Source organism: Aplysia californica, unplaced genomic scaffold, assembly GCF_000002075.1.
Source record: "Aplysia californica isolate F4 #8 unplaced genomic scaffold, AplCal3.0 scaffold00656, whole genome shotgun sequence".
Taxonomy (NCBI): Eukaryota; Metazoa; Mollusca; class Gastropoda; order Aplysiida; family Aplysiidae; genus Aplysia; species Aplysia californica.
This window is the reverse complement of record NW_004797926.1, coordinates 39,934-56,564: the sequence shown is the minus strand read 5'-3', so window position 1 is coordinate 56,564 and position 16,631 is coordinate 39,934. Positions and strand designations below refer to the sequence as shown.

The 16,631-nt window shown below is 40.9% G+C and overlaps 1 protein-coding gene across 1 annotated transcript in view; it reads left to right on the top strand.

Annotated features, from left to right (window-relative positions):
• Positions 1–4,459: 4,459 nt before the first annotated feature.
• Positions 4,460–16,631, top strand: part of LOC101847841 (msx2-interacting protein) — a gene marked incomplete at its 3' end in the record, with an annotated part of 30,600 nt that continues 18,428 nt past the window's right edge. The window contains 1 exon segment of the mRNA XM_005108053.3: positions 4,460–4,905. Within this exon segment, the coding sequence (XP_005108110.2) occupies positions 4,823–4,905 (83 nt within the window).

The window sequence follows — 16,631 nt, the reverse complement described above, 5'->3', positions numbered from 1 at the left end:
GCTGGAAGCCCACCTCCTGGATGATCTAAATTGTGTTGAATGGGGCGTAAAAACACACACATAAATATATCCAAAATAGAAATGAAAGTACCCCAAAACAGTGGGAAGGGGGGGGGGGGGGGTAAGAAAATCCACCAAGCAATGCACCGCAAGCTCTCAGGCTATGCATTGCGGCGAGGCGCCTTAACAATAGTAGGCCTACTCGTTGGGTTAAATGATAACTGTAGAAAGTAAAACTGACCTGTCTCAAAACGAAGCCCCCCATGTTTGTCTACGTCACAACACGCAATAGTATTAGTATGGGGGGCAATGGGGGACACCTTTGTTTTGTTTTTACGGCGCTCGCAAATGCTTAAGGTCATATGAGCGCCAACACCTTTGTCTACGTCACAACACGCAATAGTAGTATGGGGGGGGGGGGGGGCGCAATGGGGGACACCTAGGCTATGTTTGTCTACGTCACAGCACACAATAGCATAGGTGCCAATGGGGGACACGTTTGTTTGTCTACGTCATAACAACACACAATAGTACGGAGGCCAATGGGGGACACCCATGTTCGTTTCCCTGTCCCCCGGTTCAACTGTAAGCCTACGAGTTGGGTTTTGGGTAAATGTTTAACGGCGCTCGCAACAGCATAAACGGTCATTATGAGCGCGCCGGACACATTAAACATTTTTCAGTCGGTAAGGAATTTTGAATTTTGCCCGGGTGGCCCGGCGGCTTAGTACCTAAGAGAGCAAGAAAAGAGGCGAAAGGGAACAATTTAAGAGAAGAAAATTTTTCGGTCGTTACCCTGATTCGAACCCGGGACCTTTGAATGAGAGGCAAACATCTTAACCTACTCTTATCGATTTTAGACCACCAATGGATCCTTAACGAGCGCAACTTGCCCACGGCACCTCCGAGATTTTTCACCTTTGTCGGAGAAGGCTAGGTGTAGATCTTTCCTACCAGAAGATCAGGGGAGTGGCAGGAAGACAACAGTAAGAAGGGGCCAAGGAGTTGAAGTAGAAAGGCTGCAAAAAGAGTCAGGGGCCCAGAGGAGGGGGCAAAGGAGATGAGGGGGTGGGGGCAGAAAGCGGAGACGAAAGCAGACTACAGAACATTGCTAGAGAGCAGGAAATGAGGCGAAAGAGGACAATTTTAGAGAAGAAAAATGTTCGGTCGCTACCCGGGACCTTTGACTTTGAATGAGAGGCAAGCATCTTGACCTCCAGGCCACGAGAGCCCCTACCTACGAGTTGAGAGTGAGAAGGCCTTGGTTTTTATGTGACAGAAATGTGTATTTGTATGTGTGTGTGGGGAGGGGGAGAGGTGTTAAACTAATATGTACACCCACATGGCTGTGTGTTATCGCAGGCTGACGTATAAAAATGGAAGACCTTTTACTATATTTTTGACTTTTTGCTCTTGATGTGAGTGTTTGACGCCCCCATGGACACAATTTAGATAATCTAGGAGGGGGCGGACTTGGACCCAGATTGTTCCTCAGGGCCTGCCCGGCCAGAGATGAATACAACGTCCCAGCAGAAGACAGGGATACTCGATAAGAATTATTCTCCCCACTTGAGATTCGATCCAGGTCGTCTGCGCGCGGCGGCTTAGTACCTAATCGCTAAACCACAGAGGTCAGATGCCTACAACTACAATGTACTGTGCTGAAATAGCGTTTATTAACACACTCCTTATCTCAGGAGAAATTTTGGTTCGTTACGTCTTTAACTTTTAATAACACTTTGCATGTACCGTATATCATTTAACACTTAACATTCAACTTGGATAACGCCTCCATTTCATTTCCCGTTTTCAATAATTGGGGGGGTTAGGGGTGGCTTTTAGGATGGGTGGGGGGGGGGTAGGGGTGGCTTTTAGGATGGGTGGGGTGGGGGTAATAAATAAACAGTACAGTTAAACGTTAAACACTCACACAACACACATCTCAATAGAGCTGTTAATGTTAAACTCGTTTTTGATCATGACCAACCCCCACCCCCTCCCCCACCACACACATATATGTACTCACACACACATATGCAGACACACATACATACACACACACACACACACACACACACACACACACACACACACACAAACTAGCAGTAGATTTGTTGTCGTTTTAATGGCGAGCCAGGTTTTGATTTCCTAATCTAGGTTGGTAGATAAAAAAATTAAAGTTAAAGCATAGATCTAATTATCTTTTCAGTTTGGACAAAAAGAGAACAAACAACACTCGAGGTCAAAGACAACAATGTCAGTGCACGAGGACTCATCATCACACGTTTAGTCCAAGGCTCTCAATCATCACCATCATCAATGCCTTTCACCCCTGGCAGGGTATAGGCCATACAAGCTCCTTCCATTTATCTCTGTCCTGAGCCATCCTTCCAAGCTCGTTCCAAGTGAGCTTCATTTCTCTTATGTTCCTTTCCACGCATCTCCTCCATGTTTCCCGTGGCCTACCCCTGCCTCGTGCTCCTTGTGGGTTCCACTGCAGTGACTGTCTAGTGATGTTTCCGCTGGGCTTTCTTAAAGTGTGTCCCATCCATCGCCACTTTCTTAGTCCTATTTCTACTTCTATTTCCTTTTGTCCTGTCCTTTCCCACAGCTCTTCATTTCTTATTCTATCCTGCCACTTAATTCTTAGAATACTCCTCATACATCTGTTGATGAAAGTCTGGACTTTATTCAATACTGTTTTCGTTGTCTTCCAAGTTTCGCAGCCGTAGAGGAGCACACATTAAAGTTAAAGCATAGATCTAATTGTCTTTTCAGTTTGGACAAAAAGAGAACAAACAACACTCGAGGTCAAAGACGACAATGTCAGTGCCCGAGGACTCATCATCACACGTTTAGTCCAAGGCTCTCAAACAGACAGAAAAATGAAGGCCATGGCCGAGCTCTCTTTAGTTGTTTTTTTTTTTTTACAATAAAGGGACCCCCCCCCCCCCACCGCTTCAAATCGTCCCCTTTCAAAAAGTGGAAAGTTCCTAGTTCACTTTTAGAGTTTCTTGCTGGTCACCAGAAAATGGGTGCGTTCCTTTAGGACCAATTTACGTAATATTGTATTAATATTTGATCACTTTTAGACCAGTTGAACTGGTATTTCGCCAGGTAGCAATCAGGCTAAGGAGCGATTATAGTTCTTAGTGACATCGAATAAGATAGTCAATACATGATGTGAAAAAAGGGTTTCAGTCCTACCGACACACCTGACTTTGGGAATGGTTCGTCATGCTTACATTGTACATGTAGGCCTATGCTGTGTTTGTAGACTTGGTTTGTGAACTGTCACAAGAAAAGGGGTGGGGTAGGGAGTGTTACACAACACAATGCATGCTTTCATGTGAGCTTCAAAGACATTTAACTTAATTTGAGAAACTGGGAAACAAACATTTATGCAGCGCGAAAAAATCAATTCCAAAATTAAAGCAAGGAATCGGTGAAGACAACTGGTCAAAAAGGGACCCCATCTTTTACTGGTCCAAAAGGTTTCTGTAGTCACTGGTCCAAAAGGAATTCTCCTTAACACCCCTCTCTACTGGGACTCCCAATTCCAACCCCCCCCCCTTTTTTTTTTTACAAACAAGTGTTGAAAAGTTTCTAGTTTACTTTTGCGTTTACCAAATGTCCACTAAACACTCATCTAATTACCGATCAACCGAAAATGACCAATCCTCTTCCGTGAGAAGGAAATTAATGGATAATTATCTTTAAAAATCAACAATGCAACAAACCCTCCACCCCCCAAAAAATAAATAAAATTGAAGCCTACTACATGTATACACATGTGTCGGTCATACATGTACTCAAATTTGTAATTACGAGGGCCACAGAGTCACAGAGCAATTAAGTGGTCGAACACACTTGCATTATTTGTCTCAAAGTCAAAGATGGCGACCCCAACCCTTGTGCTTTTTATCGAGCGACATTTATATTTAGCATTCATTGTATTTTTAACACGACACACTTTTGTCAAAATGTCGCTGTAATCAGGCTGAAATGAAACCCGGCCAGCTCCCACAACGCCTCTGAAATGAGACAATGCTATCTAACGATAAACCCCTTTCAGCTTTCAAAAGGTCTCTAAAATGAGACTTTCAAAAATGCATCAACAATACAAGGCAACGAAACGTCCTGGACAGCTTCGCTGATTCGCCGAGAAGAAGAAACACCACTGTTCTGAAACATGCCGAAAACGAAACGCTTGTTCAACTGAATATAGCCCAACAGCTTACAGCAACTTGGCGGTAGCCTACACAGTATGGGATATTGTGCAACGCCATTTTTTCCTTTCCTTTTTTTCTGGGCTTGAGCCAACACGCCATAAATTTCTTTCCCTCGAGCCAGCCGCCCTCCTCGGCTTGCCTTCACTGTTTCTCCAACTAAAACGAAAAAAAAAAAAATACTTTGGTTCATGGGGCGAGTGGAGAGCCGAAGCTTCATTACTTTGCACAGAACAGACTATAGACTGGTCTCGACTGGTGGAAAGTTGCTCGGTGGCGAGGGTTGTCCAGGTTCGCCCGGTCCCTTTCCGCCTCCCTCGTTGGTTCAATCCTGCCTCGCAAAGCGGGTTTCCCGATGTAAAGAGAGTAGCGGTTGGCCTGACGTCACGCGCAAGTCCCAAATGTTTGAAGCGTGTTTTCGCAGCCGAGCAGGCTGCGCTAGGCTTTTCTTACACGTCCGATTCTGAAGAGTGAATACCACGTTATTGGGACGAGGTGTATTGCATACTCATCTTTTGTGGAAGTTACAGCCGGTATTATTTTTGGTCAGCATGGAGTTTTAGCCTATGGAAACCATGTAGTTTGTTGGAGCGATGGTACGGGAAACAAGATATTTGATAGTGCGAAATTTGCCTGAGAATTGCACAGAGGAGACTGTTATCGACCATTTCCAGAGGTGAGTTCGAAAGTTATAGATCTAGAGAGATCTCTTCTTCGTTTTCATACTGTAGATCTAGAGTCTAGATTTCTAGATCTAGATTTCTAGTCTAGGCCCACTGTTACAGTGTTGTGAGGACCATCATTTCTCTATAGACTAAGCCTGAAATCTAGATATTAGATCCTAGATACAGATTTAGACCTTGCGTTCGTCTCGTCTGTCTAATCTGTACTGTGTTGATGCTTTATTTGTTTTAATTCTTGTTTTCCGCTTTGGACTTTAAATTGCGGTGATCTTATACTTTAGCACGTTAAATTCCCAAAGTCTGGCAAAGTCTACTAATCTAGAGTCTAATACCCGACTCAGACCTTCAAAACTTTGAACTGGGCCTAAAAATGTGCAAACTACCGTAATTTTGTCATGAACAGATCGTATAACAGTGGTTTTCAGTCTTCCATCATGATTTTGGAAGCCATTGAGTATAATCTTGATGACATAGAATTTTGATCCAGATCTTATAGTGGTCGCTCGTTTCGGGAGTCCTCAATTGAAGAATTTAACGTGCTAAAGTATAAGATCTAAATTGCTATGCCCCACATCGTAGGCTATGTCGGCCTTTTGGATCTAGGGGGCCTGGTCTAGATTTTAAATGTCTTAGGCTCATGTCATGTCCTATGTAGATATCTATAATCTAGATCTAGATTCTAGATTTCTAGATCTAGAATCTAGAAATCTAGATTCTAGGTCTTGTTTGTTTGTTTTTGTAAAGTGTTTTACGGCGCTCGCAACTGCATATAAGGTCATATGAGCGCGCGGGACACACAACCTAATATTTTTAGTTGGTAGGAAATTTTGAATTTTGTCTGGGTGGCGGCCGAAGCCTACTCTTATCGATTTTAGACCACCAAGGGATCTTTAACGTGCGCAACTTGCACACGGGCCCTCCGAGATTTTTCGCCCTTGTTCGAGAAGGTTAGGTCAGGTGTAGATCTTTCCTATCAGAAGATCAGGGGTGTGGCTGAAAGACAGCAGTAAGAAGAAGCGAAGGAGAAGCAGTAGAAAGGCTGCAAAAATCAGGAGCCGAGAGGAAGGGGCAAAGGAGGTGAGGGGGTGAGGGCAGAAAGAGGAGACGAAAGCAGACGACAGAACATTGCTAGAGAGCAGGAAATGAGGTGAAAGGAGACAAATTTAGAGAAGAAAATTTTTTGGTTGCTACCCGGATTCGAACCTGGGACCTTTTGAATGAGAGGCCAACACCTTAATAAGAGCCCCAATCTAGATCTAGATCTAGAATCTAGATTCTAGATAGATCTAGGCCTAGAGAGTATAGATCTTGATCTAGAATCTAGATCTAGATTCTAAGCCTTGTCTTTATGTGAGAAAAGTAAGAAATGCGCGTCTTCAACCTCCAGGCACGGTGAGGCAATTGCTGCCTAATATTAACCTACTTATAGACTAGACCTAGAGTCTAGACTCTATCTAGATGTCTCAATATAGATCTAGATTTCTGGGTAAATTTTTACTTTTAAGATCTAGATCTATACACCCACACAAAGATGCACTGATTTAAGGGCTAGCAAGGGCTGACCTACCTTACTTTTTGCTGCAGAAGACAAGTATATGGCCACAAAAAAAACCTTGCAAATCAATTGTTTTCAAGTAGATTGTCAATCCTAATTACCAAAATATCAAGTCATTGTGAAACCCCCCAGATTCTTTTTAGGTCAGGAGACAAGGGGCATGCCCCCCTGTAACCCCCCCCCCCCCCCCATGTTGTTAAAAACAAAAATATTACTACGCCACTGGTCCTTCTGTAATATAGTTGTTTTCAAACATCAATAACTCAATAACTACCTTGCTGCAAAAATGAAGGCCTTATTCGTGCTCAGCATGCAAAGTACTAAAAACAGTATATAAAACATGTAGGATCTAGATGTACAGATTTCTAGATTCTAGAATCAAGATTAGATCTAGATCAAGAAATCTACCTGAGACGGATGCATGAGTAAAAAAAATGCGATTCTAGGCTAATATGAGGGGGTCTGCTCACTGAGTTGGTTTAAAATTACCTAAAATTAATGTAAAAAATAAGTTTGAGATACATTCAGGAAGACTTTGTTGAACAGTTCGAGAGCTTACTTGCTGTACAGGTCAACTAGATCTAGATCTAGATCTAGATCTTGGCTGAGTTTTCAGTTTATTAATGTTTTTTTCCCTCATTTTTGGTGGGTTTAGTTTTCAAAGGTTACAGCTAACGTAAACTCTGGATTCTACCTCGGGATAACACTAAAGTCCGACCTAGCCCAAGAGGCAATTGTTTACTCTGTCTCTGGGGTTTGATTCCGGGGTGTGAGGTTAGTTGTCACTTTCCCTTTCTTGTTTACACCGATATCACTGCACAAGGGGCATCCCCATAAGCGCTCCGTCCCCTGAAGAAGCACATCTCGAAGTTTGTAGATGCTGATGGTTCCAAGCAATGGTTGATTCCATAGCCTTCTGCTCCTTCCACTAAGTCTTGAACTTCTGCAGGCGCCCCATCCAATTCTACTTTCTATGATTTCAAATATCCAGTGACTTTCGCGATATGTACCCCTGTTGTATATTCTGTGCATATATCCTCAAGGATTCATCAATTTCTACACTATTGTTGGGGCCACCAAGTTGCAGTGGGTGGTCAGTGAGATACTGTGCACAAATGTCTCTTACGAAGCTTTGCCTGTCTAGACTTCAGAGTTTTTCAGGTTACATCACCTTCAGCAACGTAATTTTGACTCTGTGCCCAGTAAAAACATATCAAGTAACTGAAGGACAAGTGAGAGCCTTAAAAAAAAGATCCAGTCCGAATGCTCCTTTAACGCCGATTACGTTCACAGGACCGTGCCCAACCATCGACTCTTTCTTCAGGTGCGAGAGATGACACTTGCCAGCTTGGCAACTTGAAAGAACCTAACAAACGTAGATTGTCGATAGGGCCTGTGCTCTATATATAAAAAAAATAGTACCGGAATTAAACGCGAAAAAGTAAACAATTGCCGCCCTAGGACCTAGATTCTGGTGATAAAAGTTATGGTTAGGTACCTAACCCTCCAAATTAGTTATTTTTGAAAAATCTAGATCTAGATCAGGCTGAAGATGATTTAAGTAGGGCCTAACCAACTAGATCTAGATCTGTAGATATCTCTAAGTCAATTTTACATATTTGATGACTCATAGATCAAGACCTACAGTCGAGAAAAATCTAGGTACAAATGTTATAAAATCATGTTGTTTGTTCCTTTTTTTTTTTTTCAATATTGGTGATAGCAGTAACATGGTCTTTGTTTAATGTTAGATTTTTCTGTTGAGAAAAGTTTTGAGGCTAGATTTAGATCTAGATATCTACATAGATCTAGATTCTACTTCTTGTTTTTGTCCAAGGAAGCTGGTTTTTTTGTGTGGAAAAAATGTAGAGGTGCATTTTGTATTATTTTTTATCTACACCTATTTTCCTTCAATGAATTCTTGAGTTTTTGCACGTCTGCTCCTAACTGTGAGCTGGTAGTCAGGTAGTTGAATAATGCGGTGTTATAATCACTGCCTATAACTTAAGGGTAGGTCCGTAGATTTGACGAACGGATGCCATATTAATTGTTAGATTTTAAAGTTGTATTTTTTCTGTTGTTAATAATTCATTTTAACCCAAAGCCTTGAAATAAGACTGCTTTATTCACATCTCTGAGAACTTTGTGAACTTGGGGACTCTTGTTTTGTCAATTTCCATGTCAACTCAGCTGACTGTACTTTCAATATAAATATTTTTATGTGACAACTGTTTTCTGTTTTCTTAAAGTTGGGTTTGAAGTGGGTTCCATTTTTTCATTGTGGAACATCGATAATCATTGATGTGATGGCTTGATCTGAGTTGACTGCCATTTATTCTGCTATGGTTACTGAGTGATTTTGAGAAAAAGTTAAAAAAAAACTCATTGGCGTTACAAAAGCTTTTTGTAAGTTTGATAACTGCCACAGTATATTTCTTTGTCTGCCTGCTGACACAAGAATGGATATGGGCAAGACTTGTGTAACAAACCAATAGAACCAAAGCAAAAAAAACAACAACGATGATTTTGTCAGAACTGTAGCTTTGCCTTGGGGGTGAAGTTGTTCTTCCTGTGCCTTGTAAGCTCAACCGTTTTCTTATTGAATGGTCTAGACTTCTTTTTTCAGGTCCCCAAAGTTTAGGTTTAATGACACAATAATGTTTCAGTGTCTTTACTCTTGTAGTAGTCTGAAATATGTGTATAGATGTTGGACTTGTTTTTTGATGAGTAGGCCTAGGATTAAAACGAAAATGGGTTCTTTTACACATCATTTTCCACATGTAAAGAATACTTTAAGAGATCATTGTATTGAGGATCATGCAGGCTTCAGATGAATTTGTTAGAAAGTAGGCCTACACAGCTTTGCCATCTTCAATAATAAACAAACCACTTCCGATGATAATGGTTTTTTTTTTAAATTACCGGTCTACATTTTATGACCTGTGATTATGGCACATGTGGATGATTTAACTTCTGCGCACCAGAAAACGCCGATTGCTAGAGTACAAGGAAGGGTCAATGATCTGTTCGCTGTTGAGTCGTTTAGCATGTTTGCCTTCTCTACCGTTTGTCTTTTGTTCCATTTTAAATCATGTACGTACACCTTTTTTTTTTTTACCTATTTGAAGTTCATGCTTGTCAGTTCCGTAGCACAAGAAGTTATTTATGGCAAAGATGTGTGCTGTGAGGATATTGCTGGGGTTGAATTTGAAGCTGGGTGTAAAAAAAAACACGAAAAAAGGTCACAGTTTTGGAACTGTTGTTGGTGGTGAAATGTATCTTTTGCGTTTTAAGCTACAAGTTCAAGCAACTTGCACTATACTTTGAGAGCTGGTTTTTGTTGACAACTTATTGAGGTTGTGAGTGTCTGTAGGTAAAACCTCTTAATCTTCGACACTTATATGACCTTATTGTGTTGCAAGTGCCATAAAACTCTTACACTAAAACAACTGTAAAACTCTTTATCATGTTCATGAATTTGAAGCAGCTTCTATTGCTTGTTAGTTCTTAGGTATTTTTTGTTCTCTGAAAGACATTGTATTCAGTTACACATTCATTTTCTGTAGTCTTTTGTCATTTTCATTTTGCTGTATTGCTGTTTCAAACACTTTCTTGATATTCTTTGCCCTTGATTGTTGAAATGGTTGAGTTGGCAAATATCATCTAAAAGACCAGTATTCAAACCCATTTGACTTTCTGGTTTGTTGAGAAAATTCATCCATGAACATAAAATAGGTTGCTATCTGAGGAATCCATTGACAGTCACAATTTAAAGGAAGAATACAAACATGTACCGGTTTCTGGAGGCAAAAATAAAAAAGATGAATGTGACTTGAGTGCATACACATCAGGTTTATGCAGTTGTTGCCCATTCCATTAACATGGTGACATTTCGAGTTCCACTTTCGAATGTTATGAGAATTCAGTGACCTTTTTTGTCCGGAAGCTGTGTGATCATTTAGTCAAATAGAAAATTGCCAGGAGGGGCATGGTTGAAGTAAGTGCATTATTGTGTCTAATGGTGGAGCTAGTGCAGTTTTCCTTGATGTAAATGACATTGTCTCTTGGACTGTAAAGTGTTATTTGGCATTTTTTACATGTTGGGCGGTGGAAACAAAAATAAGGGTCATGTTGTCTGGTTGAGGGAAGTAGCCACTTAATGGGTTGATGGGTTATCCTGACTGTATGAAGTCTAAAGAAATTGTATCAATTTTTTTTCGTTGTATAATGGTGCTTTTATTTTCAGTCAAGATCTTTGAATAGATTGTTCAAAGAGTAGGCTACGTGCCAGATCTCACGAATGAGCTTCACTGAAAATATTAGTAACAGTCATGTTACTTCTTTTTTCTTTTATATTGATAATTTCTTATTTTTCAATAAAAAGTCTCTTAAAAAATAATATATATACACTGTATAATAATATTATAGCTTGACTGTTGTTTCAGATATTTTTTTTTATCACTGAGTAGAATGTAATACTTTAAATATAGGAATTAGGTTCTTAATTTATGTGTGCATAATAACGGTAAATTGCCTTAGTGGTACTTTTTTATAGTGTCCTGTCTTTTTGTTCTTTGTTTGTCTGTTTTTAGACAAGTCTATTGGGGAAACGTGTGGAGGGGTTCATGTTCTCTGCACTGTCTCAGAGTACTCATGACTTTTCTTGCCCAGAGAACTTCTATTCTCTGTTTTCCTTAAGGAATTGGATCTCTTTTGTATAATGCCTGGGTGCAGGTCTAGTTATAGTTATACAGCGTATTCCAATAAAGCGTTCGTTTTACATACCCGTTTTTAAAGTTTTTTTTATGTTGTACTGTCTACCGAATCATGTAGAACCACTCAGCTGTTCCAGTGGTAGGTTTAGAACCTACTCTTTTAAAAAGTCGATTGAGCCGTACTTTCGGTCTCAAGTACTTCTTGTTGTCTTTCTTTCAGTTTTATCAGAGAAATTTGATCTAGTTTCTGGAGTAAAAAGTGAGATTGTCGGTGTGTTTAAAAGCCACAGTTTGCCTTTGACTTTGAACCGTTTTCTGCGTGACTATTGCTGCTATGATCTTCGTGTTCGTTCCTGTTGTACTTGCTTGCGTCCGGGTCCAGATCTAATCGCTGCGACAAAACCCATGGACTCGTGAAGTCTTAACCAAATTATAGCCTTTGGATTTTGTTTTTGTTTGCTGACTAAGAACGGGGGTGGTTCGTGGATGCTCTAAATCTAGTGCAGTTTTCTCCTCCTTCCCTATCAAATGTCTATTCGTTCTTATCTCTTCTCCTTCCTTTCTTTGTATGTTACTCTCAAAACACACGGTCTAATTTTCCTAATTTAAAGATGTGTGATTGTAGTGCAAGTGCCATTCTAGTCAACACTAAAACGGATTAAAAAAAAAGAACACAGTTCTGCTAGATGAAGTGGAAGATTCCATTCTGGATTCAGTGTCTATTTTCGCGAATGATGTTGTCACCCCCCACCCCTCACACACTCACCGCCTTAATGACTGCTGCGTTGTCATTTAGGTTTTTTTTTTTGTTGTAATCATTATTATTTATTATTATTAAATAATAATTATTAGCACAGTCCATTTCTGCTTAGGGGGGGGATTGAACTTTCTTCGTTTAAAAAAAAAAAGAAATGTTGAAGAATAGAAAGGGCTTGTGTTATGGATTGAATCTTCAAAGTGGAACCACTGGATTTTAAGAATGAAGAAGAGATAGCTTTGTGCGTAGACAATGTCTCTCCAATCAATAGTTCTCCCCCTACGGTTTTTATAGGCTCTGACGGCATTCAGGCTGGGCCTGAAATCAATGAGGAACACTCGGCTGGAAATTATATATTTACTGTGTAAACTTGACTGTCAAATTGATTGTTCGCAAGTTTCTATGCTCGGGGAAAAGACCTGGTTTTCATAGTCTTCCATCTCTCTGCCTGTTCTTTATTTGCCTGCCTCATATTGATTACATAATGCGCTAGGCGTTTGACATCTTCTGAAGCCACCCATCTTTCTGTTGTTCATTGATTTGTCCAAGTGGCAACCGCCCCGAGCAGTTTTCCACCCCTCCTCCTTCAAAAACTGTGGAGTCTAATGGTAAACTTGTAGAAAGAACAGACAGTCTTTATGCCATGACTGGTGATTTTGAGCAGATATTATTTTCATGTAAGGGGGCTGCGCCCGTCTTCTTTACGTGTGCAAGTCTCCGTCTTGCTGTTCTGTGTGACAGTTTCTTGTTTGAAATATCTATCGATGTACCACATTACCGTGTGTTGCATGAGCTTTGTGAAAGGGTTTGGTCAAAATTCGTTTTTGGTTGATGTGTTCTGCTCGTCTCCTATGTGTACACGGTAAATTCCGTTACGACAGGTGCACCGACTTGTGTTTAATTGTGCTGTCAGCTGTGTTTCTCTTGGACGTTTTGTTGGTGGTACATGTATACGGAATGATTGAGTGAACTCATAGAAGTACGATGTCTTTTTCTGATTTCCTCTCACTTGCTCGTAACCGAAACCGACTTTAATTGTATTATTCTTTGTTTCGTTTGTTTAGTCTTCTCTATAAGTACCCTTGAAATGTAATGCGTTTTTATGATTATTTGACCGTCATTGCCCCAATGGTTTAGGTCTGCCCAAATATTATGTAGTTGTTTTTGTTATTGTTTTTTTTCTTCTGATAGGGCTACCAGCTGTGCTCGATTATGTTAGGAAATAAATAGGGAGATGGAGTTGGGATGTGATGTCTTGTATTTACTGTAGCATTGTTGTCATCGTTAGTGTTTTTTTTTTCCTTCAATATTTAAAATCTTTACCACCATCATTTTTTGTCTTAAACTAACAACACATTCTCATATTTGTGTGTGTTCCATGATGTCTGGGAAAATGTTTTCTCTCTAGCATTGTTTGTTAGAATGTTCCTAACTTGTCTTGGTTCAGATGCCGTTGACCAAATGTTCCACAGAATTGAATGTGTCGGCTGTTAACCCAATTTCCTCTTGAACTGGTCTGCTCCAGTGTCAGGTCTAGATTTTGCTATGTCGACGGGTTAATTTTTTTCAGCGACTCAGGTTTTTTTGTTTTTTGTTTTGTTTTGGGGGTGGTTTCGTTTAAATCCGAAAGCCGTCTTTTCTACTATCCGTTTTTAAAAAGCTTTATCTTTCAAGTTGTTTTTCTTTTTTCTTATACTTGTTCGATATGAGTGTCTCTGCTTTAACGATGTGCTCCATGCATTGCGTTTGTATTATTTTTGTTAAGACAAGTTCATGTTTTTGAACTCGTAGGATGATTATTTCTTGTTTTTCTCCTTATTTCACTTTGCTATCCTATCTCTTCCTGGTAAAATGTTGCCGTTATTACGTTGTCTCATCGTAAACTCCAGTCCCTACCATCAGACTTCAGTAGCTATCTGGTCCTCCAAAGCCTCACAAAGCCTGGCAGGCACACCTGGCTTCCCTCTGCCTTCCATTTGTTATAACATTACGTCCTGTTACACCTGTGGTACGGTAGCTTGGTGGCCCAGGTAGCTTTCTTCTTCTCTTTGTATATGTTGATGTGACGTAACACCCCCCCCCAGGTCTATACAACTTCGGTTCTGTTAAAGTAAAAGTGCAGTGACGCCCTTTTTTGGGGGTAGCCTGTGAAATCTCAGATGTTTATTTACCTACCTGTACTCTTAATAATAATGTGTGTACACTGGGACTACAAAGCTATTTATAAGCCTCGACAGACTGCTAGATTACTGCTGTGGTGCTAGCAATATTGTGCGACGTGAGATAGGGGTAAGGGGGCTCTTTCGATGTGCTGTACAGGATGTTTTATCATTTTACTAATTTTGAGCCTTGTGTGTGTTTGTACTGCTGTGGTGCTAGCAGTATTGTGCGACGTGAGATAGGGGTAAGGGGGCTCTTTCGATGTGCTGTACAGGATGTTTTTATCATTTTACTAATTTTGAGCCTTGTGTGTGTTTGTTGTACCAGTAGAGAATCTTTGGTTGTACAGGATTACTAGTTTCTTTTAGTTTTAAAATTTTACGGCACTTGAATCACAATTATTTCAAATAATAGCCGAAGATTACATGTGTTTCCAGAAGGTAACATACAAACAAAAGAAGAAGAGATGATGTCGATAGATATGTTTTATGGGAGAGACGGAGCAAACCACACCGGTGCACGCAACAACCACCCGTTCTAGTTTCTATTTCTGTTGTTTATTTGTTCGAGTAAAGAGAAACACATCACAATAATGACTATTTGGATCAGGCAGGGGAAAAGAAAGAAGTTTTAGTTTTAAAAAATACAGAGTATGCACCATATGGTTGACATTGCAGGTATTATTTACACGAAGTCGAACAAGACTATCGCTTGGTCATCACTCTTGCTGGTACCGCGCGAACACATCTGGTGCTGTTGTGCAGTAACATTACCTGGTGGCTGTTTTATAACGCCAGTATGTTAATGGTTAAAAGTCTCTCTTCCATGGTGAATTTTTGTAGTTTTTGATGGAGAGTACTCCTGTTTGAAATTGTATAGGCTTAACCCCTCTTGCAACACTATCAGGTTTTTTCAGAGGTAGGGTCTCCAGAATGAATGTTCATCTTCGACAGGACTGAGCCAAATGGGAAAATTCATGTTAAGTGCCTTTCCCAAAGACACAACGTCGGACCGAGTTGAAGCTGTACAGGCTGCTTTTGTGTAGTCCTACAGTAACACCCCCCCCCCCTAACGACTAGACTAGACTAGACAAGACTACCGACATCTCACTGTCACACTTCTGCTCGTCTAGCTCCGCCTACTCTAGCTCTAATCTTTTTTTCCGAGTCCTTCTGGACCATAGATAGTTCTGTTCGTTACGTTGTTTCTCCAAAAGAGATAATTAAACTAACACTAACACCGTTACGTTCATGTGTGGTTAGCTCAGTCGGTAGTTGGTTGACGTATGGGTGGCGGTCTGCGTCATGTGCTTTTCTCCCTAGTGTTGCTCTTCTAATTTAAAGTGGCTAGTCTGAGGGCGCCACCGGAAGGTGCTACTTATTCTTTCCCTCCGTTGTTTTTGTCTGTCTGACAATTTTGTCCAGTGCCAAGTAACTACATGTATTGTTGTTTGGACATTCTTCATTGTCATCGTCCGGTGCCTTGCCGACTGGCGTAGGCGATCATGGACCTGTCCTGCGTTGCAGCGGTGGTGTCTGTTGTTCTTGCTGTTCCAATCCATGTTGTTAACTCGTCCAGTATCTTTTCCCTCTTCTCTGCCTCTCTTTCCATCTAACTTGCCTGTTGTTACATTGTTCTCCAATGCTTCTTTCGGCATTGTTTGTCCAATGAAATTTGCCTGTCGCTTCCTTATATTCATACATCTATCCTCCTTATCTTTCCTCCTTCTTTTCTGTGTTTGTCATTCTGTTGTAACATCTCTTTTCTTCGGCATTCATGTCGTGACCTTATTGTGTTTCAGGCTGCTTTTGTGTAGTCCTACAGTAGCACACACACACAGCACTAAACGAATGTTGTCATACATGGATGTGTTTTTTGTTGTTCTCTCCAATCGACCATCGTAATTCTTGCGCAATCATCGTAATGTGTTTTTCGTGGGGACTCTAGCACATGTACTCGACTACGGCACAATCTTTTACCGAGTGCCCATTGCGGATGGGGTGTAGGGTCGATCGCCTGATCGGTCTCTGCAACGATAGCCGCTTTGCGCCCTCAATTTGGCTAGCGAACCGACCCGATCATACCATTGGTCACCCGGTATTTGTTGTACTACAGTTTGTGGTCACGAGCACCCCCCCTCCTCCCTTAACCCCCCAATCAAACCCAATGTAAAGGAATTGGTCGACTTAATTTCTTCTTTTTTTCTCATATTATATTCGTCGATGTGTCGGTCCATACATAATTAGCATGTTTTGCCTGAGTAGTGAGGGAGGGATTTGTGTCTGAGAGGGACAATTGTGTGGGGTTGGAGAGCACCGCTGGTTGGTCCTATTTCTTTCAGTGGGTGGTTGGCGGGTGCTCTGGTGTGGTTTGCTTCTTCTTTCCTATCAAACATCTATTGTCTTTTTCTCCCCTCCTTTTTTTGAGTATGTTACTCTGTTTTTGTTTTTGTAAAGTGTTTTACGGCGCTCGCAACTGCATAAGGTCATATGAGCGCGCAGGACACACCTAATATTTTCAGTTGGTAGGAAA